Source organism: Scomber scombrus, chromosome 22 (genome assembly GCF_963691925.1).
Source record: "Scomber scombrus chromosome 22, fScoSco1.1, whole genome shotgun sequence".
NCBI lineage: Eukaryota > Metazoa > Chordata > Actinopteri > Scombriformes > Scombridae > Scomber > Scomber scombrus.
This window is the reverse complement of record NC_084991.1, coordinates 21,157,252-21,184,487: the sequence shown is the minus strand read 5'-3', so window position 1 is coordinate 21,184,487 and position 27,236 is coordinate 21,157,252. Positions and strand designations below refer to the sequence as shown.

Genomic DNA, 27,236 nt, shown 5'->3' with positions numbered 1-27,236 from the left:
TAATTACATGAGTTATGAGTTACAGTATTTTATTAATATTAATGTGTTAATATAAAGAACGCCAACATATAACAACGCAGACAAAATTACACAAACTGATGCCTATGTTAATTGTGGTGGTATCTCCTCCACTAACCAACAGACACTGGAGGCTCTGACACATACAGGACTTCCTGGAGGCAGGCTTTTTTTTTTCTTTTGGGGTGGGGGGGGGGTCATACGATTATTGTTGATTGTGGACACAACAATGGGCAATGATGTACTTCTGACAGGTGGTCACCACAGTAACTGTTATTGGTTACTGTAATCAGGGTTGTTGATCAGAGAGACTTTGACTTTCACAATGAATGAGGTAGCTTTCTCCTGGAGCCCGACAGTTTCTCTGCCATGTAAACACGTAACATGTACTCAACAAATGACTGTAGATAGAGAAAGTGGAGGCAGCTGTATGAAAGAGGAGATCACAGCACAGAGTGATTTTTCATTGTATTTAAAGTACAACTAATATAAACTTTCCTCTATAAGTCCAAATATGTTGGTTTCCACCATTTAACATTTTACTCTTGGTTGAATTCAGACACATTCAGACTGTGAGGAAAAGTTCTGACTCAGATACACAGCGCAAAACTGTTAAATACTCAGGACTAATAAATACCTTCTGTCATTAATACAGATAAAATAAGAAAGGCATGTTTTAAAGTACTGTGCATGTTAACATGTTCCTCGATTACACGTCTAACCTGGTTTCTCTGAGTGACCTTGTTACAGAAATACATCTAAACACACTGACAGTTGATCAAATCTATATTTTTCTTCTCTTTCAGTAGATAGTCGTCAGCAGGAGGATTTACATACACATAAGGACACTATGATAAGTAAATCTCAGCAAGTGAATGAAGGACCTGAAGAATCAGGGAGTGAGACTGAACTCAATGATAGCTACACTGAGGTCCACATCACAGAGGGAAAGATTGAAGAGGATAATGCTCAACATGAAGTGAGGCAGCTTGACATAGCTTCCAAGACAAAGGTCCTCCATGACACTCCAATCAAGTGCTACGACATCTTTAAAGCCTTACCCAACCAACAGAAACGCATCAGAACTGTTCTGACAAGCGGCGTCGCTGGTGTTGGAAAATCCTTCTCAGTGCAGAAGTTCACTCTGGACTGGGCACACGGCTCCAAAAACCAAGATATCAGTCTGCTGATTCCACTTCCATTCAGAGAGCTGAACTTGGTCAAAGATGAGCCGCACAGTCTGCTCACGCTGATCCGTGCTTTCTATCCAACATTAGAGAACATCACAGCAGAGATGCTTAAATCTAAAGACTTTAAAGTTGTGTTCATCTTTGACGGCCTGGATGAAAGCAGACTGTCACTGGATTTCAAAAACAGGAAGGAGGTCATGTCTGATGTCACAAAGGAGTCATCAGTCAGCGTGCTGTTGAGAAATCTCATCGAGGGGAATATGCTTCCACGTGCTCTTGTCTGGATCACTTCCAGACCTGCAGCAACCAATCAGATCCCTCGTAAATGTTTTGACAGGATAACAGAAGTACAAGGCTTCACTGACGCCCAGAAGGAGGAGTACTTCAAGAAGAGATTCAGTGAAGAGCTGTCCAGCAAAATCATCTCACACATCAAGACATCCAGGAGCCTCCACACTATGTGTACCATCCCAGTCTTCTGCTGGATCATTGCTAGAGTTGTGAAGCTAATGTTGACTCCAGACCAGAGAGGAGAGCTGCCCAAGACCCTGACTGACCTGTACTCACACTTCCTGGTGGTTCAGACAAAGAGGAAGAAGAACAAATTTGATGAGGGAACTGAGACGAGTCCACATGAACTGACAGAGGCTGACAGTGAATTTCTTCTGAAGCTGGGGAGACTGGCGTTTGAACATCTGGAGAAAGGAAACATCACGTTCTACCAAAAAGACCTGGAGCAGTGTGGCCTTGATGTCAAAGAGGCCTCAGTGTTGTCAGGACTTCTTACAGAGATCTTCAAAGCAGAGAGTGTGATCTTCAAGAAAAAAGTTTACAGCTTTGTTCATCTGAGTGTTCAGGAGTTTCTGGCTGCAGTCTACATCTACCACTGTTGCACCAACAGGAAGACAGAGGTACTGAAAAACTTCTTGGGAGAAGACTACAGTTTCTCATATCTAGATGACTTCCTGAAGAGAGCCATGGAGAAATCTCTCCAAAGTAAAAATGGCCACCTGGACCTGTTTGTTCGCTTCCTTCATGGCCTCTCTCTGGAGTCCAACCAGAGTCTCTTAGGAGGCCTGTTGGGGTGGACAGAAAACAGTCCAGAAACCATCCAGAGAGTCATCAACAACCTGAAGGAGATGAACAGTGAGGATATCTCTCCTGATAGAAGCATCAACATCTTCCACTGTCTGATGGAGATGAAGGACGGCTCAGTACATCAGGAGATCCAAGCGTTCCTGAAGTCAGAGAACAGATCAGAGAAGAGACTCTCTGAGATCCACTGCTCAGCTCTGGCCTACATGCTGCAGATGTCAGAGAAGGTTCTGGATAAGTTGGACCTGAAGAACTACAACACATCAATGGAGGGACAACAGAGACTGATCCCAGCTGTGAGGAACTGCAGAAAGGCTCGGTAAGTCCAGATGTGATTAACATTATAAATCAGTGTAGATTAGTAGTTTAGCTCTTCAAATATAAATAATATAAAATAATTCTTATTATTGTTAAAATAGTGTTCTGTTTTGAGTGTAAATATTTTTTTTCAGTTGGTTGTTTATTGCTGTTAACTTAATGAAAACAGTTATTCTATTTATTTCTAGATTTCAGATGTGATTAACATTATAAATCAGTGTAGTTTAGTAGTTTAGTTCTTCAAACATAAATAGTATAAAATTATTATTATTAAAATGTTGGTTTAGTTAGATATGATTTCCTGCATTCTGGTGGATTTTGAGGTGGCCTTTTCGAGATGGGCAATACCTAAATTAATTCAGATTCATAGCCTACATCTGGCATTTGCCTTCACAAGTAAACCTTGGCCAAGTGACCAATCATCATTCAAGTTTCAGTTTTAAGGTCCCCCTAACCACAAACTAAGCTAAAGTAGGGCGTACATAATAACTGTCTATGTGCCTATAAGACATGTTTCCTGTAAGCCATATTTTTGGATTTAAAATGAAGTTCATGGGTGCAAATATTTGATTATTATCCTACTCTAAAAGTGAATGAAACTTAATAGCAGAGTAGCAGAGTCAACTGGAACTTTAGCATTTACCTCAGTGGTGTTGTTGACGCTCATCAGCTGATGAAACACACAACACACGCAGGTTAGGTAGCCAATCAGAGCCCACAGCCTACTGGGCTGTCAGCACAGCAGTGAAAACGCCAGTCGAAGAGCGCACTTCCCCGACGGAAAGAGTTTAGGTGAGTGGAGAAATGATTTACAATGTATCCAAATACATACTGTGCAATTCTGCCGCAATTCTGGAGGCGTGGCTGCCCTTCCCGACAAAATGTACATAGCGGAAACCAGGGACGTCACTAGGATTTTATGTTTAGGGGGGCTCAGTCCCAAAGTAATGCAAATTGTTTTCTTATACAAAAATAAAATATTTGAGATATACAGAGCTCTATGAGCGATGTGTCACACTCACAGTATAACAGAACCAGGTGCTAAGAGATGGCATAGTGAAATTTGACGAACACACATCAGTAGTGTAGTATACATAGGTATTACTACCCACTAGAAAAGGTCCCGAATTTACTTCCGCAATGATATGTATCAACATTAATTGCTAGAGAGAGATATGTTCTCTAAGATATGTCTTTTAGCATTTTGTGAACGGAGGCAAAAAGCTCATCGGTCCCCACGTCTTGCATTCAGTCACTTTCCTTCAATTTAAGGTATTCTCTGAACTATATTATATGGTAATTAGTAGTTTTATTCTCTGAACTACAGTCATCTGCAACTTCATTAGGAACACCTGTGCAATATAATTCAATCCAATACAACAGCTCTGCTATAAATTCTCCCCTTTTTTTTTTAGAAGTTTATACATTTTCAGCTTTTGTTGACATTGCCAATAAAAAGTGATAATTCTACTTTGTTTATTACTGAGGTCATACTAAGTGGTGGTGGTGTACTTGGGTGCATTACATTGCACCCTAATACACCATGATCACTAAATAATACACATAAAGCAGAATTTTCACCTTCTTGTCAAAAAATGTAGTATAAGCTTTATAAATGTAGATTTAGAGCTGTTTCATTGGATTGAATTAGATTGCACAGGTTAGGCCAGTGAGTATCTTCTGTAGTTAAGTTATTCTCTGAACTATATTTTATAGTAATTACAAGTTATATAGTATTATACAGTTAAGTAGTTATATTCAGTTTCAGTAGCATTAGCCAGAGCTGTTCACAAGTCATTTTTTACAAGTCCAAGTCAAGACTCAAGTCTTTGAGCTAGAGTCCAAGTCAAGTCTCAAGTCTTTGAGGGTCAAGTCCAAGTCAAGTCTCAAGTCTCTGGTCAAGAGTTCGAGTCAAGTCTCAAGTCTCTCGCCAACACTAATTCAAATTCAAATTCTGACCTTAGAGCTGTACAATCTTTCATCCTGATCAGTTAGCCTTGCGAGCACCTGCCCATGTCTGTTTTTGTGGTGTGCTGTCACTGAAGTTTGTATGTAAGTATCTGTTTGTATGTTGAGATGTCCTCTCCTGAAACTGTTACCAAATCTACCTTCGGCTATTACCTTGACCTAGACCTTGATATAGGACAGTATGAAAATGTATCAATTGTAGGTTCACTATAGAGAATCTACTGCAATGTGATGTGAAGAAACATACACTAAGAATTATTTCAATTCCATAACTGTATTTTCTTCAACAAAAAAATAATTATTTTAACAATGTTGTAAAATATAACAAAATGAACAAAACATGAACATCACAGAAACACTGCACTGCAGTTTAACACTGCGGTACAAACACATGTTCATTATTTTTTTCTCCAAGCTGCCTTTTATCTGCTGCTTAACACAACACACAGCAGGGAATGTGTGGGGATATTATAAAATATATATATATATATATAAAAAATGACCATAGTTAACGCAACGTTGTGTTTTTTAATAATTAGTAGCGGAGCCACTAAGTTAGTGGCACTAAGCATAATAAGAGTTGCGGTGGTTTCCTGTCTGAGCTTTCAAAATAAAACCTTTGCTATTGTGCGCTTCTTATTATTATTAACAAACAAATTTGGGGCTTGTCAATTACGGGAGAAATGACAGGAGGGCGGCGGGAGATGGTTTCGAAATATGGGAGAACCAGGGGAAAACGGGAGTGTGAAGGCATTGTATCCAAACGTTATGATCTGAGGCACTCCTGCTGAACTTATCGCACTCGCCATTGTCAATGTCTGATACTGAAGATGCGCGCTTCACACATGGCGCATGCGTGTGGCATGACGTTGGTGTTTTCATCTAGCTCAGAGCCAGAGATCATACAAAAAGATGAATGACAGATAAATAATGAGAATAATAATAATAACATGAAATAAAGGTTGTTCGCGAGTCTCGAGCCTCGAGTCGAAGTCAAGTCTGAAGTCTTTTGAGGTCGAGTCCAAGTCGAGTCTGAAGTCACAGTTTAGTGAGACTTAAGTGCAACTCGAGTCCGAGTCGCGAGTCCGAGTCCCCAGCTCTGGCATTAGCATCACGTTTTTGTTGAATGCTTCACTCTCTCTCTTCAGGACTGATGAATGAGAAACATCTGAGTGACTTAATATTGGCGTTTTGTAACATCAGCTGATAAAACGCGCAGCACTGCAGCATTTTACACATTGCGCCACTAATATCACCTGTTTAGTTGGACCCGTTTATATACTCTGAGCCGGTTAGCCTGAAACTTGTTACTATAGTAACGTCAGTTACCTGTCAGAGGATTAACGTTGTTAATGTTGACATCACATGGCGCTGTTTGCATTAGTGTTTAGGGCTCCGCTGTTTTTTTCTGAGCAGGTTCTGTCTCAGATGATGTAGATTTATGTTTTAGCCAGCGGTCTGTGTTTGTTTCCTTAAACTTAATATCACTGTTTGCGTGTCTGTGTTATGCTAGCGGGAGGTGTAGGGAGAGCTACAGGTGGTTTCAGGGTTGACGTTTGACAGTCAGACACAGTGGTTTCGACCTGTTGTCCTGCAGTAAGCACCGCTGCAGAAGTTGGTTGAACATTAATATACATCGTTGTACATTTTTTGAAGACGTTAGTTAAGGCGGCAGGCGTGTGTTGCTTAAAGCCCGATTTCCACCGGGTCCGTTAGTGGCACGTTACGGCTGCGCCGCGGTCACCGGAGCTGATAGGTACAACTATAATCAATGAGATTATTTCCACCAGGAGCGTGTCAGCAACGTCCCAGCAGCGGCTCTCCGTGCCGCAGCGCTATCAATCCGCAGCATTTCTATTTTTGACGGAGCTGTTTCTAAAGCCGGGTTTCCACCAGGTCCGTCAGCGGCATGTTACAGCTGCGCCACAGTTTAGCTACGTCCTCTGCCCAGCGTCAACTCACACCGGGAGCGTTACAGCAGCGGAGTGGTGCCTTGCAAGCCAGCAGTATTCGCGCGAGATCACGCGATAAACACGAGACCGCGAGATCCCACGAACTGGGTGTATAAAGTCAACAACAAAAAACAACAGGTTACTTTGCTTCTCGGACTAATTCTCCGAGACCATTTGATCGATTGACTGCTGACCTGGGGCCACCGGTTATGACGTAATGTGGATGTGAGGTTGTGATCTGCACATTGTGACGGAAGTTTTATTATGCCGATTCTGTGTCTGACTTCCTGTCTGGTGCAATCTGCTCTCTTGAGCTTGTCGCGAGTTAGAAACGTGTCTGTGAAAAATAGAAATGCTGCGGATTGATAGCGCTGCGGCGCGGAGAGCCGCTGCTGGGACGTTGCTGACATGCTCCCTGTGTAAATACTCTCATTGATTATAGTGGTACCTATCAGCTCTGGTGACCGCGGCGCAGCTGTAACGTGCCGCTGACGGACCCAGTGGAAATTGTGCTTAACTCACGACAAGCTCAACAGAGCACATTGCATCAGACAGGAAGTCAGACACAGAATCGTCATAATAAAACTTCCGTCCACTTTCAAAATAAAACACAATGCGCAAATCACAACCTCACATCCACATTACGTCATAACCGGTGGCCCCAGGTGTCAAGATGAACAGTTCTTTCACGTCCGAGAAGGAAAGTAACCAGTTGTTTCTTGTTGTTGACTTCATACGGAAGTCCTTTTGAACCAGGCGGGGAGTTCCGGTCCTCTGAAATGATGCTAACACGGAAGTAACTTAAAACTGCATTCTATCAAAAGGCCACCAGGGGGCGACCGTTTTGGTGTCAAAAGGACTTCTGTCTATACAAGTCAATGGAGAATTTACCAACTTCTCACTTGATTTAACACCTCAGTAAACGTTTTCAAAATGTGTTTATGGTCTCAATTGCTAGTTTAAAGCCTTCTTCAATGCAGTATGATGTTCATATGTTAAATTTTGGCCTCCCTGATTTTATATTTGACGATAAAGAAGGGTATGCATTAGGGCGTGGCTACGTCGTGATTAACAGGTTGATTGGCTCACAGGTTCAGGAGGGCGCCTCTTGCTCCTCCTGATGCCCATATAAGTAGAATCTGTGGGGTTTTTTTACCCGGCATGCACCGGAAATTTTCAAGATGGCGCTGCCCAGATCTGAAACTATTCGCTTCCAAGCAGCAGTCCACAAACCAATGGGTGACGTCACGGATGTTACGTCCATTTTATATACAGTCTATGTTTTGAACACAAAATGGTCGCCCCCTGGTGGCCTTTTGATAGAATGCAATTCTAAGTTACTTCTGGCATCATTTCAGAGGACCCTAACTCCCCGCCTGGTCCTGCATGAACTAATGCGTTGCTTCATTTATACAACAATATCAAAAGTTTTCTAACATTAACCAACATTAGCCTCCGTAAACTACTGGTCATACGAGACAAAACCGAGTGTGTTGAACTGAGCAATGATGCCTTTTATTTCTCATGGATTATTTTAATTATTTTAAAGAGAAAAGTTTTGTTACATGGTCTTGTTTTTAAGTCTTTCTGATATTCTGTTGGTCACAGAAAGAAACTCTCAGCTGTTTTCTCTCTTGTTGGTGTAGAATAGGGGTCGATTAAACCAATAATTGGCATAGATATTTTTCATTTTTCATATTATGTTTGTCATGTTTTTATCGATTTGGACAATTCGAGAGTAAATTAATGTATTCGCAAGAGAGGTTGAGAATGCGCGAGAGAAGTTGAAAGTGTGCGCGAGAGATTGAACGTGTGAGAGAGAGGAGGTTAAGGGACCGTTAAATTGTTGTCAGTGGAGTAGTTTATCAACAGTAGAACAGTTATTTTACACACCTGTTCTGTTGTCTATTGTTTTCTGCACCTGTTCTGTTGTCTTTTGTTTTAATAATAATGAATGTTAGCAAAAATGTGTATTAAATACACAAAAATCAGTAGATTCATTTAATATGAATATGCTTATAGTCAATTTCTATACTTTTAGCTTTTTCAATAACTTCTCATGTGTCATCTAAACCAAACACTTCCTCTGGATGTAATTAAAAAATGTACCCATCATTTAGTCAGATCAAAGTGTCAAAACAGCTGTTAAAAGGAACCGAACACAGGAAATGACATCTCTGTTAAAAATTCAGTCAAATTTGACCATCTGCTCTGCTCTTATTGTAACACAAAAAAATGCATAATTAATCAAAAAAATGTGTTTATCGTTTTTGCTCATCATTCACAAAGCAAGCATTTGTTTCAGAGATATGATCCAGAGCCTTTCACAGACAATTACCAAATGAGATACACATTGTTGTATATGTTGTATGTTGTACAAACTCTGATGTCCTGTAAAGAAGAGATTGTGGGCTTTCCATTGATATGTCATTTGATATGCTGGGATGTTGGGAATGTACTATTTTCATAATAATAATAAAGAGTAGGGTTGTAAAATAGAGTTATAAAATGATATTTCTACTGAATACATCAAATATCTCATACAGCATAAACAGTTCAACCTCTCTCGTGCAATAACTGGGTATGAAGTATATATAAAGTGTCCTCTTTCATGATAACATATGTTGTAATATATGTGTCATTACAGACTTTCTAACTGTTGGCTCTCAGAGACTCACTGTGAAGTTTTGGCCTCAGCTCTGAAGTCCAACCCTCATCTGACACATCTGGACCTGAGTAACAACATCCTGTCTGATTCAGCAGTGAAGCGTCTGTCTGCTGGACTGGAGAGTCCAAACTGTAGACTGAAGACTCTGAGGTCAGTTCACTGACTGTAGCTTTGGTATTTTTTTCCCTATGTATTCAATTCAAATCCTTCACCATTGTTTAACATGTTTGGTTTATACATTTTCTGGATTTATTTGAGCACAAATCTGGCGAATTTAAATATTTTCAGGAATTAAAAATCCACAGTCTTGTTCTGTGTAAAAATGACTTTCAGAGTTTAAACTAATATGAGGCTTCAGCAGTCTGAGTTACACATCCACATCAAGTAAGTATCTTTGTGTTTCTTCAGTGTTTCCTTGCTGAGCTGCAGTGTAGGGATCAAAACTCAAAGAGGGAATTTTGTACGAAATACTCTGAAACTTTGAGTCAGACAAATCTATTCAACCTTATTGGTTTGTTAATTGTATTTGTGCTGAATCAGTTTTTCAGATTCTCAGAAAATAAAGTCAACAGCTAAACATCATGCAGTCATCTGTCATACACATCTAAATATTTAATTACATTCATATTTAATTATGTACAGGTCTAATATTGTCAGGTCATTAGATTAATTTGTGTTTGTCAGCAGTCAGTAAATGTAGCTGCTTATGGATGTGAAGCTAACAGCAGCAGGTAGCGAAGAGAGATGATCTTTCTCAACTATAACTGTTCACTGAGTTGAACTGAGTCAAAATATCCTGCAGTCACATTAAAACTGGTGGACAGTAAAACTGGTTTTCTAATCAAGATGTCCTCATGTTAACTTTGTGGAGGCAGACATGGGATCAGATCACACAGACAGACTAAGTAACTCCATTTTCTCTCCTTCATCTGCAAGATTAAAAGAAAACAAAGATTCAAGTCTGCAGGTATGAGAGAGAGTGATGAGAATTATTGTTTCATTCAAGCACAGTGAGACCATCAAGTGAACTGGGAGTGTTCTGGTAGCTTACTGGTTCAGATGCATCCAATATAACTGCAGTATTCACTGGTCTCTCTCCTGTTTTCTTGTTTCCTGTTTGTGTGTCAACTGTTCTGTTACATTAAAGGAATAAAATGTGCCAAAAATGATTAAAACGTTTTAAAGACATTAGTAGAACCACTGATAATGAATGTTAAACTGTTTTAACATCAAATACATGAAGTAAATATAAAGTGTCCTCTTTCATGATAACATATGTTGTAATATATGTGTCATTACAGACTTTCTGACTGTAGACTCTCAGAGACTCACTGTGAAGTTGTGGCCTCAGCTCTGAAGTCCAACCCTCATCTGACAGATCTGGACCTGAGTGACAACGAGCTGTCTGATTCAGCAGTGAAGCGTCTGTCTGCTGGACTGGAGAGTCCAAACTGTAGACTTAAGACTCTGAGGTCAGTTCACTGACTGTAGCTTTGGTATTTTTTCCCCTATGTATTCAGTTCAAATCCTTCACCATTGTTTAACATGTTTGGTTTATACATTTTCTGGATTTGTTTGAGCACAAATCTGGTGAATTAAAATATTTTCAGGAATTAAAAATCCACAGTCTTGTTCTGTGTAAAAATGACTTCCAGTATGAGGCCTCAGCAGTCTGAGTTACACAAATATCTTTGAGTTTCTTCAGTGTTTCCTTGCTGAGCTGCAGTGGAGGGATCAAAACTCAAAGAGGGAATATTGTACTAAATATTCTGAAACTTTGAGTCAGACAAATCAAGTGTGAGACTACCAGACTGTCAAAGTATCATATTAGCTTCATCTGAACTTCTGAAGTCATTTCCTACAGTGTAGCTGTGTTAGGAAGAGACCACTTCACTGTCAGTATGGACAGGAGGAATGATTACTGCCATCAATAACATGTTTTAATTACACACACCTACTAAACTACCAAATACAGGAAGAAGAACTCATGTAATAAATAATGAACAGGTCTGATGTCATATTGATCCTCTAATTACAGACTTGACTGAGTTCAGCAGCAATGTGATCGATTTCTGTTCATTTGATGACAATATTTTCAGCAAAATCATGACACACACAAATACACACACACACACACACACACACACACACACACACACACACACACACACACACACACACAGCTGAACATATCTGACTGGATCTTAATCTACATCATTTATTCTTTATTAAGATTGTGGGACTGCAGTTTTTCAGAGATCAGCTGTGCTTCTCTGGTCTCAGCTCTGAAGTCCAACCCCTCCCATCTGACAGAGCTGGATCTGGGTAACAACGAGCTTCTGGACTTAGGACTGAAGCTGCTGTGTGATTTTTTGAAAAGTCCAGACTGTAGACTGAAGATTCTGAGGTCAGTTCACTGACTGTCTGTTACTATTGTTGATCTTAATGTTTAAGAACTGAACCCAATGTATCTACATACATAACTTAAATCCATGAACTTCATTTTCTTTTTCCATATTTAACTTTTTATTGTACAAAGTTTAGTGTGTAGTTATAAAAGATGACTGATTCTTAAAGGAACTGTAGAAAATGTCCACTGTTGTTAAAGTCAATGAATGTTTATAATTTTTACTGAAGAGTGAAGAAGAAATACACATTTGAGCAGAGACGTGATAATCAAGTGACGTCTGGGAACAGAGCCTTGGTCAGTCTTGCTCCTGATGATTTTACCGTTTGCTACAGTGCCTCCTCCTGTTTTGGCCCTTGTCAGTTAACATTGACATCTGACTGTCTGAGAACCTCCTTCCCCCTTTACTGAAATGGCCCTGGTTCCTATCTGAATGCAAACTCCCTCCATTCCTGCCCTTTTGTTTCTTTTCACTAGCTGATTACTGTGTTAACCTTACTGTATGAAATGCTTCCATTTCATTTGCTCTGGGTCAGTCTACTGTCACAGACCCGCTCTGTGTCAGTCCACTCACTGATATCCTGGGAGATCAATAAACACCACCATCACAGCAAACGCTGGAAAAGGACTTGAGTGATTTTCTGTAACAAGAGTCACATCTGTATACAGAAGATCCTCTCAACTAATATCTGTTTGAAACTGATCCAGTTTACTTGATGAAGGAGAAATATTTCTTTATTCTTTGATGTGTTTTAATGAATAATGTTTGATCAGTGATATTGATCTTTCAGAACACACACACACACACACACAGACAGACACACACACACACACACACACACACACACACACACACACACACACACACACACACACACACATATTGAGTACTGCTGTTTAACCCTCACATTCTTTTCAGTTTCAAATTTGACCCATTTTTAAATTTGAGAGCAGTAAAAACACCCTAAATACTTTTTACTTTGCACTTTGTAAAAACATTTGTGTGCATCTGATACACGTTTGACCCATATTTATTCAAAAATGTAAAACATAATATCACATTTTTCACATTTAATACAATTCATGTATTTTCTTCATAAATAAAAAGTGTTAAAACTGAACAATAAACTCTCTCTGCTCTCTGAAAGCCTCATTAAGGATTAATCTTGCTGTTTATCTGATAATGAGGTATTCATGAATGGTTTGTTGTGCAGAAATTTGGTAGAGACTATTTATATTACTATATACTATAAATGATACTAGCATATATGATACTGTGAATGGTCTGAATATAAAGTGTGTGAGGGTTAAGGGGCTCATTTGGGGCCAAATGTCTTTTTCTTATGATCTTTTCAGGGTTTTTTAAATATATAAATAAAACAATTTATTTTATTTAGCTGAATTAGTCTTTTATTGGATTAACCCATTATTTTAATTTCTATTTGTGCTGGTCAATTATAAACAGTATGTAAAATTGAACTGGTTTTAAAGTAGCAAAAAGTAATTGGAAAAAACTGGATGGGGCCGAAAGGCAGCTGCAGACAAAATGAACAGAATCTTGAGTCACTCCCGGCCAAACAGATGTAATCTCATTCCAAACTTTATATGAAACTTGAGATCCTTCTTAATAATATTTGTTCTTAGACTAATCTGTAATGGTAAAGGTAACGGTTGAAGGCAACGGATAAATGTATGCTGGATGGTTAGATTTGTAATGTTTCTTGTGATTTTTATTATAAATATGTCAGTGAATGTTTTTATTGATCCCCATCTGTACATTTTAATGCAGTTTGATTGACGTTTGTGTTTTTGATTTTTGTTATATATGCTAATTTATTTGTTTATTTATTTTGTGGCTTTAATGGTGTTTTGGAAGAACGGAAGGGAGAGTATTTGTGTTCATAATCAAAGGATAACGGCTGAACATAAATAATAAAAAGCTTCTTTAGGCATCAGTAGGCTTAACCACTGTCTGGCTGGGGTCCGCTACTGTGGGAAAGTGAGCTATCATAATGCTAATGAGTGACATCACTCCTGTATAACTTCCTGAAATACACTCAATGTTACATCAATCAATAAACGGGTCGTAATGAAACAAACAATCAGTAAATCATCACTTAATATAACTTACTTATCTTTCATGGACACACATCGACTTCATATTGTGTAACACATTAACCGGACAGGAAGGAAACAACAACAAACTTGAGTTCTGCACTCTGTGTTTCTCACACACACACACACACACACACACACACACACACACACACACACACACACACACACACACACACACACAAACACACAAACACACACACACACAGCTGAACATGTTTGATTGGATTATAAATGGATTTTAATCTGCATCCATTATTCTTTATTCAGATTGAGGAGCTGCGGTATGGCAGAGATCAGCTGTGCTTATCTGGTATCAGCTCTGAAGTCCAACTCCTCCCATCTGACAGAGCTGGATCTGAGTGGAAACGACCTTCTGGACTCAGGACTGAAGCTGCTGTGTGATTTTCTGAAGAGTCCAGACTGCAGACTGAAGACTCTGAGGTCAGTTCACTGACTGTCTGTTACTATTGTTGATCTTAATGTTTAAGAACTGAACCTTATTTATGTACATACATAACTTACGTCCATGAACTTCATTTTCTTTTTTCCATATTCAATTTTTTACTGTACAAAGTTTAGTGTGTAGTTATAAAAGATGATTCTTAGAGAAACTGTAGAAAATGTCCACTGTTAGTTGTTAGTCAATGAATGTTTATAATTTTTAGTGAAGAGTGAAGAAGAAATACACATTTGAGCAGAGACGTGATAATCAAGTGATGTCTGGGAACAGAGCCTTGGTCAGTCTTGCTCCTGATGATTTTACCGTTTTCTACAGTACCTCCTCCTGTTTTGGCCCTTGTCAGTTAACATTGACATCTGACTGTCTGAGAATATCCTTCCCCCTTTACTAAAATGGCCCTGGTTCCTATCTGAATGCAAACTCCCTCCATTCCTACCCTTTTGTTTCTTTTCACTAGCTGATTACTGTGTTAACCTTACTGTATAAAATGCTTCCATTTCATTTGCTCTGGGTCAGTCTACTGTCACAGACCCCTCTGTGTCAGTCCACTCACTGATATACTGAGAGATCAATAAACACCACCATTACAGCAAACACTGGAAAAGGACTTGAATGATTTCCTGTAACAAGAGTCACATCTGTATACAGAAGATCCTTTCAACTGATATCTGTTTGAAACTGATCCAGTTTACTTGATGAAGGAGAAATATTTCTTTATTCTTTAATGTGTTTTAATGAATAATGTTTGATCATTAATATTGATCCTCCAGAACACACACACACACCCACACATACACACACAAGCACACACACACACACACACACACACACACACACACACACACACACACACACACACACACACGTTGAGCACTGCTGTTTAACCCTCACATTCTTTTCAGCATCAAATCTGACCCATTTTTACATTTGACAGCGTTAAAAAAACCCACCCTAAATACTTTTTACTTTGTACTTTGTAAAAACATTTGTGTGCAGCTGATACATGTTTGACCCATATTTATTCAAAAATGTAAAAAATAATCTTACATTTTTCACATTTAATACAATTCATGTTTTTTCTCCATAAATACAAAAGGTTAAAACTGAGGAATAAACTCTCTCTGCTTTCTGAAAGCCTCGTTAAGGATTAATCTTGCTGTCTATCTGATAATGAGGTATTCATGAATGGTTTGTTTTGCAGAAATTTGGTAGAGACTCGTTTTATTACTATATACTATTCAGAGGCGGAAAGAGTACTGAAATATTCTGCTCAAGTAAAAGTACCACTACTTTTATGAAATTTGACTTGAGTACAAGTAAAAGTACTGGTCTAAAAATATACTCAAGTAAAAGTAAAAATGATCTTGTTAAAAAAAGTTACTTAGTTATTTTTTTACCGGGGGGGGCTGTAGTTCAAAAAGGACAAATTGATGGCCCATAAATCTGTAACTAGTTGTTTTAATTAAAGGTAAAGGTATAAATTTACAAATTCAACTTCAATGACAAAATGGAGTATGTGGACACAAGACATTTAAAACATTTATGATGATATAATGTGTTATTTTGGTTCAGACCATCCCATAAAACATTTTCAAACAACACAACCATTGAATTGAAGGTGGCATAAATTGTGGATTCTGGAAACCAGTAGTGATTTTATTCTCCATCATTTATTCTTTATTCAGGTTGTACGGCTGCAGGTTGTCAGAGATCAGCTGTGCTTCTCTGGTCTTAGCTCTGAAGTCCAACTCCTCCCATCTGACAGAGCTGGATCTTGGCTTTAACGAGCTCCAGGACTCAGGACTGAAGCTGCTGTGTGATTTTCTGAAGAGTCCAGACTGTAGACTGGAGACTTTGAGGTCAGTTCACTGACTGTCTGTTACTATTGTTGATCTTAATGTTTAACAACTGAACCTAATTTATGTACATACATAACTTATATCCATGAACTTCATTTTCTTATTTCCATATTTAACTTTTTACTATACAAAGTTAAGTCTGTAGTTATAAAAGATGACTGATTCTTAAAGAAACTGTAAAAAATGTCCATTGTTAGTTGTTAAAATCAATTAATGTTTATAATGTTTTGGTAGAGTGAAGAAGAAATACACATTTCAGCAGAGATGTGATAAGCAAGTGACGTCTGGGAACAGAGCCTTGGTCAGTCTTGCCTCTAATGATTTTACCGTTTGCTACAGTACCTCCTCCTGTTTTGGCCGTTGTCAGTTAACATTGACATCTGACTGTCTGAGAACCTCCTTCCCCCTTTACTGAAATGGCCCTGGTTCCTATCTGAATGCAAACTCCCTCCATTCCTGCCCTTTTGTTTCTTTCCACTAGCTGATTACTGTGCTAACCTTACTGTATAAAATGCTTCCATTTCATTTGCTCTGGGTCAGTCTACTGTCACAGACCCGCTCTGTGTCAGTCTACTCACCGATATCCTGGGAGATAAATAAACACCACCATTACAGCAAACACTGGAAAAGGACTTGAGTGATTTTCTTCAAAAAGAGTCACATCTGTATACAGAAGATCATCTCAACTAATATCTGTTTGAAACTGATCCAGTTTACTTGATGAAGGAGAAATATTTCTTTATTATATTCTTTAATTTGTTTTAATGAATAATGTTTGGTCAGTGATATTTATCTTTCAGAACACCCACACCCACACCCACACCCACACAGACACACACAAACACACACACACACACACACACACACACACACACACACACACACACTGTAGCATCATATACGGCAAACAATTTAACTGCAGGCTATCTTGTAAGCTTTAAACATTCAATAAACACAAAAACTGACGTCAATGAACATCACAGTGTCTTTCATAGCGATAAAATTGTGTTTTACTAATAATAGAAGAGATATGTTATTTCTAGCACTGATATGGGTGTACATGACTTATAATGGTCTGTTAATAATAATTTAAAAACCTTATTTTTTCCTTTAGTTCCCTCATCCACTTCCTCTAAGCTTTTATTTTGACACGATTTCTTTTTTGTTGTTGTGGATCTTTTATTTTGAAGGTTGTCTTAACAAAACAGGAAGTGGACGCAACTGTCGTCTTAGAGACGTTGCCTTGACAACAGAAGTCACCTGTCAATTAACACACACACACAAACACACACACACACACACACACACACACATCTGATTGGATTATAAATGGATTTTAATCTCCATCATTTATTCTTTATTCAGATTGGAGCACTGCAGTTTGTCAGAGATCAGCTGTGCTTCTCTGGTCTCAGCTCTGAAGTCCAACCCCTCCCATCTGACAGAGCTGAATCTGAGATGGAACAACCTGAATGACGTGAAGCTGCTGTGTGAACTAAAGGAGAGTCCAGACTGCAGACTGGAGACTCTGAGGTCAGTAGAGAGTTGGAGTCAGTCTGTGCTGGTTTCAGCAGTTTTATATTTAACACAGTCAGTATCAAAGCAAAGATCCAGTATCTCCTGCTTTCCTCAGTGAAGCTGTGAGAAGAGAATGGTGAGAGGCTTCAGGATTGGACAGAAAGACAGAGAGAGAGAGAGAACAGTCAGCCAATCAGATCAGCCAGAAGCTTGTTGTGATCTTGTGTTTGAGTTGATGTGAAGACGACTGTTGTTGTGTTGATGTCTGCAGGAAATAAAGCTGGATTACAGCTGGCAGCCTTACAAGATGTATAGAGACAGTGGTCCTCATCATCAAACTGTCACACCATCAAATCTGATCTCAAAGTGTTTGTTCTCTCATTTCAACACTAAACAATTGATCACTTCATCTTTGTCAGAGCTCTAAGATCAGTCTGACTGCAGCCTGCAAATCACTGGCTCTGATTTCACACAAGCATCATTACGTTTAGTAACCATGTGGTCTTTACACAGACCAGAACCTCTACTGAAGTCCAGGAATCACAGCAGCTGTTTACCTGAGAGCTCTGACTGACTGTCATGTGATGATTTAACAGCAGTAAACATCTTCAAATCCCACAGAGACTCTGTAGCTTAAAACACTGATAAGAGTTGACATGTATCAGCAGTTAATCCATCAGTAAACTGATGAGTGAATGTTTCTGTTTCTGCAGTAATGATGTGTTCATGACTCTCAGCACATTATTTCCTCTGTGTACTTCAGTGAAAACTGAAGAGGAAACAAACTTGATTGTAAAGGTGTGTGCAGGTGTGTGAGCTTGGAGATCAGTGTGTTCGCTCCAACATGTTAATATGAGAGCTGAAAGGAAGCAGGCTACGCTGCACAGCTGTTCCACTTCTGGTCTGAACAGGACTGAAGTCCCTGCTGCTCTTTATACTGGATGTGTTGCATCACTGACTGACAGCTGATGAGGTGAGTCTCACTGAACACTGATTAATCACCTCTGTTGTTTCTTCTTCTCTCATCAGATGTTGGTCATGATCTCTGTCAGAGTGTGAGTGAACACCCAGGAGTGTTGAGAGAGGATCCGCTGGATCCTGATGATCCATCTGGATCGGAGTCTGGATCTGGATTTCATCATCTTCACTTAAGTCTCGTAACTGACTACGAACTGAACAGTTATCTCTGGATTTTGTTGAAGTCAGCACTTTACAGATTTGTTATATATGAACTGTCTGATGTAGATAAAGATAAGTACAGGTGTTATAAGTCAGACTCTGATCCTGGGCTCATATTTATCAAGCGTCTCAGAATCACACTGAGAGTTAACGAGGACTAAAACTAATGAATGAAGCAGAAGAGAATTGACTGTGACTTTCAACAGGAGAAGGATGACTGGGAGAGAGTGAGACGTCGCTGTTTTACCACAGTCAGAGCAGCAAAGTAGAAATAATGATGACGTGTTGTAGTTTTCTCACAGACTCAGCTGGAAATATTAAACAGTTTTAATTTGATATATTATGTGTGTATTAATTATGTTTATAAGCAGGTAACTTACCAAGGTTATGTAATGAAACTATGATGCTAAAATTCATTATAAGATGATATTTACAAACTGAAATCAAACTAAATCACTTTTTTAAACTCATTTTATATTCACTGATCCACTAATCATTTTAGTTTTACATGCTGTACATCTTAAATTTGAATCTTATGTCTATTTTTCTGACTGGGCTGGCGGTGAGTTCAAAATGTCCCAAATCACTTCATATTGACTGTATAGTGCACCACATTTACCCTCAGTGAAACAAAAGTCCATGACATGAGGGTCAGAGACAAATAAGGGTTGGCAAGATGAGCAATTCAAAAATATCTTTAAAAAACTTTCTTAAAAGCAGCATCAGGTTTGTTAAAATGTACATTTGGTATTTTTGTTGGTTTTATTTCATTGGATTATTTTCTTCATTATTTCTGTAACGTTGGTTTTAAAGAGTTTTATATACTTCTCTTCTTTGTTCTTGGTATAAAAAAAGACAACATTTTAACAGCAGAAACATCTGTGGAAATAAATTAACTTCAATTTGCTTCAGCTTCATTTATAATATCTATTTTTACTTTATTTATTTTCTCTGTTTGTGTATAAATTAGCCATATTTGATTGAATCTGTGTTGTTAGTTTTGGATTTCTGTGGATGTTAGATTTCACCATCAGTGAATACAGTGTTGCCAAGAAGCCCCATAGTGCTTTCTGTCTCTGGCTGCAGTACAGCTGACCGTCCACTAGATGTCAGAGTCTGACTGTGAATTTATGAATACATTTTCAAATGAGGATAAAAACAAGTGCATAAATAAGATAAATAAAATCCAAGTAAGAGTAAAATAAATAGAACATAGAAAAACAGTACTAAGGCACATGCTGAGGGAAAGCAGCAGCAGCAGCAGCAGCAGCAGCAGCAGCAGCAGCAGCAGCAGCTGAATAAAGTGCTTAATGCATGTTTGACCCCCCCCTGCTTTAAGGTTTGTCTGTAATAAATAATCCGTCTTCCAGTCCACTAGCAGTCGCTGTTGCCTCCAACACACACTTAAATCGGTGTTGAACACAGAGGAAACAGGAAGAACACAGCACAATTTTTATCCACAAAGAGAGAGCCGAGTGAATAAAAATCCTCCAGGACCGCACCAAGGATTTCATACTGCAGAGGCCGGGTTTGGAGCTCCGAGAGCCGGGTAGAGACAGGCACACGGCCCGGTAGTCTTCCTGGAGGTTTTTATTAACTATTGACTATCGACTACGTAATAGTCGATTGTTGAATGAATGTTGGCCCTCTTGGCTTTCCATACTGTTTACATCCAGTAGAGCCAATATGGCATCAGGCGACTAGACAGCAGGGTACATGCACTTTTTAAGCACATAATTTTAACAGATTTGCACACACACACTTATTTAGAGATACATTTCGAAATGATGTCCAGCTGCTGAGAGAGCCATGACGGAGGTGGAGGAGCTGCGGCCGGTTCCCAGGGAGAGAGCCATCCTGGAGAGCTTCTTCACGCAGCTCGGCATGTTTTCTTTCGACCGGGCCAAGGACTATGTGGAGAAGGAGAAGGACAACAGCCGGAGTGCAGGAGCCATCTGGGCTGCACTGCTGGCTGCACTGGCTCACCTGGCTGCAGCAGAGAAAGCCTACCATAACATGACCTTCCTGGGACAGAAGATGGGTAATTCATCCAGATTATAACCATTAACATTAAAGACAGAAGATGGGTAATTCATCCAGATTATAACCATTAACATTAAAGATAGAAGATGGATGATTAGTCCAGATTATAACTATTAACATTAAAGATAGAAGATGGGTAATTGATCCAGATTATAACCATTAACATGAAGACAAATCCAGATTATAACCATTAACATTAAGGAAAGAAGATGGGTAATTGGTCCAGATTATAACTATTAACATGAAGACAAATCCAGATTATAACCATTAATATTAAAGACAGAAGATGGGTAATTGGTCCAGATTATAACTATTAACATTAAAGGTAGAAGATGGGTAATTAGTCCAGGTTATAACCATTAACATGAAAACAAATCCAGATTATAACCATTAAAATTAAAGATAGAAGATGGGTAATTGGTCCAGATTATAACCATTAACATTAAAGATAGAAAATGGTTAATTGGTCCAGATTATAACTATTAACATGAAGACAAATCCAGATTATAACCATTAATATTAAAGACAGAAGATGGGTAATTGGTCCAGATTATAACTATTAACATTAAAGATAGAAGATGGTTAATTCATCCAGATTATAACCATTAACATTAAAGACATAAAATGGTTAATTGGTCCAGATTATAACCATTAACACGAAGACAAATCCAGATTATAACCATTAACATTAAAGACAGAAGATGGGTAATTAGTCCAGATTATAACCATTAACATGAAAAAAAATCCGGATCATAACCATTCAAATTAAAGACAGAAGATGGGTAATTAGCCCTCATTTTACACTTGAACAATAGCAGAAGCCTTGTTCTCTTAAACCTAATTAATAATATTATTTAGTAATTAATGTTACATTTTGTGTACATATATCCTGTATTTTCTGTTTGTATGATGGTGGTGGTGGCCTAAGACTTTTGCACCGTGCTGTATAAAGATATAGATAGATAAAGATATTAGAGCCGACCAATGCTGGATTTTTTGGGCCGATGACGATATTATATATAATGGAGTAAAACAACTCTGATATCGATATATAGCAGCTGATATATACTTATAGAATATAAACATGAATACACTTTTTATTTTTATTTTTACAATGATCCATTGAATGTGGTTATCACTTGTGACAAATATATCTAATGAAGACTTATTTTACAGTTTAAGAATAACCTTATTGTATGTATTAAGTGACATCAGGAAACACAGAAACAGTAAACTTCACTTAGAATTTAATAATTATCAATAACTATAAACAAGGGTTGAAACGCTGTCATAACTCATGAGATTAAAGAAACAAAATAATAAAAATAAATTGGGTGAAACTAGAAATGTGAGGCAGGTTTTTAAAAGGAAAACAAAGATAAGAAGAAAATAAAATAATAAAACAACTGAAGAGGAAATGTGATGAAGTAAAAACCAGACATAAAAGATGGAAAACAATCAGGAAATAGAATATAAAGGATAGTCCAAGTAGTAAAACAGGTTTAAACATAAAATGACAGCTGAATAAATTAAATTAAAGTTGAATTTAAAGCCAGATTAAAAAGGTAGGTATCAAGTTAGCTTTTAAGAATATCAACACTCTCTGCGGCCCTCAGGTCTTCATTAATATTAGATCATGTAAGAATATAATAGTTTTAAGACAGACTTGAAAAATTGTGAATCCGTCCTTTAACGGAGCTTTAAGACGTGGGAATACGACACTCATCTGAAATGACTGAAATTAGACATTATTCCCCTTTTAAAGGGTCCTTTAAACGGTCAATGAGGGCCAAAAGCACAAAGATTAATACTATTTTTTATCCCCTAAAATATTTCTAAAACATTGTCTTACAGTCCATCACATGATATTGTTATTTTGTGACAATAGTTACATTAATGTGGAAATAACAGGCAAATTTAAACACAAAGGGCCTGATTTATTAAAGGTCTGCGTGTGTAAAAACGTGCAAACTTGACATCACCTGCAAAAAATATGCAAGCTGATCTACTAACGCAGCGCACTGAGGTTTGCATCTTTCAAATGTGCAAGATAATACACGCTGTCCATTTAGTAGTTTACCATAATGAATGTAATATGAGGCGTTTTAACTCGTTTTAACTGATTTACCAAACCTGAAGGTATTATTTCTGATGCTAACTGCGTCTATAAATAATACCTTTGAAGGACAGGTATTAACCGGCTGTTACTATGGAGACGAGGAGACGGAGACACAATGACAGAATACACATAGGACGGATGGAAGCATCATTCAAACCTGATGAAACAAATTAAGGACTTTAGAGGCTGTGGTTGAGGTTTTATTACAGCAGCATTTTATCACAACATAAATCAGTATTTTACAGTCATCAGTAAATGCAGTAAAGTTATTTTTATAGGAGCAGGTTCTGCAAATCACATTTAATCAAACACTGTTTTAACACTATAATCAAAAGTTTAAAATAAGATCTGTATCTTTTTCCAAAGAAAAACTCTGAAGTCAGACAGAATTGCTTTCATCATATTTTTTTTCTTAATGGTTTCTGAGACATTTCATAGTGAGCACGGAGGATCAGCGAATCAGAAAACGTATTCAGTAATGTCAGTTCAGTCGGGACCACTCTCGTCATAGATCAAACCATTTATTGCAACAAATGGTAATACAGTTTTACTTGGCGTTGAAGGGGAGTCATATTTAAAGGGACCCCCTTGTGGTGAGAATGGCTGTGATTGGTGTGTGACTGATAAGGCATGATGATTCAATCAGTGGCTGTCAGCTGATTACAGCTGGGGCTTATGACTTCCATGTCCTGCATGAACTAACGCGTTGCTTCATTTATACAACAATATCTAACGTTTTCTAACATTAGCCTCCGTAAACTACTGGTCATACAAGACAAAACCCCTGAGTGTGTTGAACTGAGCAATGATGCCTTTTATTTCTCATGGATCCATCTTTTTATTTTAAAGAGGAAAGTTGTGTTACATCGTCTTGTTTTTAAGTCTGTCTGATATTCTGTTGGTCACAGAAAGAAACTCTCAGCTGTTTTCTCTGTTGTTGATGTAAAATAGGGGTCGATTAAACCAATAATTGACTTAGATATTTTTAATTTTTCATATTATGGAGTATTTTTCCAAATTAATAAGTTAAAATTCACTCTGTAACGTTAGTTGGTAAGAAAAGCCTGTCATAGTTAAACTCAACTCAACTCAATGCTGTAACGCAAGATTTTAGTAACACACACACACACAGAGAAATGCACACATACGTAGACACACAAAGATAAACACACACAAACACACACTAGGATGCATTTGTTCTTTGACAATCCCATGTCATTTTAATAATTAGTAGGCTACAGCTATCAGTGTTCAGTGCTATCTTCAAAGTTTACTGCCTGCTGTCCGTTCAGTTTGTAACACATCATCACATTTTTTTGTTTTGGAAGATAATTATATTGTGCACTTTTTGTAAATGTATTGTTCAGATATTTCATGTTATAAAGAAATATTCATTAAACATATGTTCATTTAAAGGCAGCTTTGTGTTGGGTTTGTGTTGCTGTAAATTTTGGCACATTTTAACATTTACAGCAACTGAATATCGGCTGCAAGTATCGGTTATCAGCCTCTTTGATTTATTAATAATCTGTATTTGAATCGGCCCTAAAAAACGATATCAGTTGATCCCCAGTGTAGAGAAGAGTAGTAGCAGGAAATGCACAGAGGTCTGATCATTATATGAGAGCAGAATGACACAATTCAGCTTGTTTAAAGAGATCTTATACACATTAAAGTTCAATGTTATATTTTTAATGATTATACCCTGATAACATCTTTCTGATGACATCATGTTGAAAATAATTCAACCTTATTGGTTTGTTAATTGTATTTGTGCTGAATCAGTTTTTCAGATTCTCAGAAAAGAAAGTCAACAACTAAACATCATGCAGTCATCTGTCATACACATCTAAATATTTAATTACATTCATATTTAATTATGTACAGGTCTAATATTGTCAGGTCATTAGATTAATTAGTGTTTGTCAGCAGTCAGTAAATGTAGCTGCTTATGGATGTGAAGCTGACAGCAGCAGGTAGCAAAGAGAGATGATCTTTCTCAACTGTAACTGTTCACTGAGTTGAACTGAGTCAAAATATCCTGCAGTCACATTAAAAATAGTGGACAGTAAAACTGGTTTTCTAATCAAGATGTCCTCATGTTAACTTTGTGGAGACAGACATGAGATCAGATCACAGACAGACTAAGTAACTCCATAAACTGCTTTATCATCAAATACATGAAGTAAATATAAAGTGTCCTCTTTCATGATAACATATGTTGTAATATATGTGTCATTACAGACTTTCTGACTGTTATCTCTCAGAGACTCACTGTGAAGTTTTGGCCTCAGCTCTGAAGTCCAACCCTCATCTGACAGATCTGGACCTGAGTAACAGCAACCTGTCTGATTCATCAGTGAAGCGTCTGTCTGCTGGACTGGAGAGTCCAAACTGTAGACTGAAGACTCTGAGGTCAGTTCACTGACTGTAGCTTTAGTAGTTTTTTTTCTTTTTATTCAATTCAAATCCTTCACCAATGTTTAAAATGTTTGGTTCATACATTTTCAGGATTTATCTGAGCACAAATCTGTAGAATTTAAATATTTTCAGGAATTTAAAATCCACAGTCTTGTTCTGTGTTAAAATGACTTTCAGAGTTTAAACTAATATGAGACTTCATCAGTCTGAGTTACACATATCTAGTAAGTATCTTTGAGTTTCTTCATTGTTTCCTGGCTGAGCTGCAGTGGAGGGATCAAAACTCAAAGAGGGAATAATAGTTCTTAAAGAAACTGTAGAAAATGTCCACTGTTAGTTGTTAAAGTCAATTAATGTTTATAATTTTTGGTAAAGATTGAAGAAAAAATACACATTTGAGCAGAGACGTGATAATCAAGTGACGTCTGGGAACAGAGCCTTGGTCAGTCTTGCTCCTGATGATTTTACCGTTTGCTACAGTACCTCCTCCTGTTTTGGCCCTTATCAGTTAACATTGACATCTGACTGTCTGAGAACCTCCTTCCCCCTTTTCTAAAATGGCCCTGGTTCCTATCTGAATGCAAAATCCCTCCATGTTAACCTTACTGTATAAAAAGCTTCCATTTCATTTGCTCTGGGTCAGTCTACTGTCACAGACCCGCTCTGTGTCAGTCCACTCACTGATATCCTGGGAGATCAATAAACACCACCATCACAGCAAACACTGGAAAAGGACTTGAGTGATTTTCTGTAACAAGAGTCACATCTGTACACAGAAGATCCTCTCAACTAATATCTGTTTGAAACTGATACAGTTTACTTGATGAATGAGAAATATTTCTTTATTATATTCTTTAATGTGTTTTAATGAATAATGTCTGATCAGTGATATTGATTCTTCAGAACACACACACACACACACACACACACACACACACACACACACACACACCCACCCACACACACACACACACACACACACACACACACACACACACCCACCCACACACACACACACACACACACACAAACACACACACACACACACACACACACACACACACACACTGTAGCAACTGCTCTACACTTTATAATTAACACTGGCTGAAGCAGCAATATGGACAAAGACTGGAGGTCTTCATTTTAGTGAACATTTAATAACATTTCTTCATCAGCAGATGTTACAGTTAACATCATAGATGAGTGGACGTGGTCTGTAAATAATATAACAAACAGCCTACATTAAATTCGCCATAGATGGCAAACAATTTAACTGCAGGCTATCTTGTAAGCTTTAAACATTCAATAAACATAAAAACTGATGTCAATGAACATCACAGTGTCTTTCATAGCGATAAAATTGTGTTTTGCTAATAATAGAGGAGGTATGTTATTTCTAGCACTGATGTGGGTGTAAATGACTTATAATGGTCTGTTAATAATAATTTAAAAACCTTATTTTTTCCCTTAGTTCCCTCATCCACTTCCTCTAAGCTTTTATTTTGACACTGTATTTCACTTTTTTTGTTGTGGATCTTTTAGTTTGCAGGCTGTTTTAGCGAAAAAGGAAGTGGACGCACTGTCATCTTAGAGACGTTGCCTTGACAACAGAAGTCGCCTGTCAATTAACAGCTGAACATAAATAATGAAAAGCTTTAAGCATCAGTAGGCTTAACCACTGTCTGGCTGGGGTCCGCTACACTGGGAAAGTGAGCTATCATAATGCTAATGAGTGACATCACTCCTGTATAACTTCCTGAAATACACTCAATGTTACATCAATCAATAAACGGGATATAATGAAACATACAATCAGTAAATCATCACTTAATATAACTTAATTATCTGTCATGGATACACATCGACTTCATAGTGTGTAACACATTAACCGGACAGGAAGGAA

The 27,236-nt window shown here is 37.9% G+C and overlaps 1 protein-coding gene across 1 annotated transcript in view; it reads left to right on the top strand.

Moving 5' to 3' along the window:
- Window positions 1-868: 868 nt before the first annotated feature.
- The window catches only part of LOC134004336 (NACHT, LRR and PYD domains-containing protein 12-like), a gene marked incomplete at its 3' end in the record, with an annotated part of 79,114 nt that continues 52,746 nt past the window's right edge, over window positions 869-27,236 (top strand). The window contains 8 exon segments of the mRNA XM_062443567.1: window positions 869-2,622; window positions 9,189-9,359; window positions 10,511-10,681; window positions 11,443-11,616; window positions 14,002-14,175; window positions 15,880-16,053; window positions 17,419-17,586; window positions 25,157-25,327. Of these exon segments, the coding sequence (XP_062299551.1) occupies window positions 869-2,622; window positions 9,189-9,359; window positions 10,511-10,681; window positions 11,443-11,616; window positions 14,002-14,175; window positions 15,880-16,053; window positions 17,419-17,586; window positions 25,157-25,327 (2,957 nt within the window).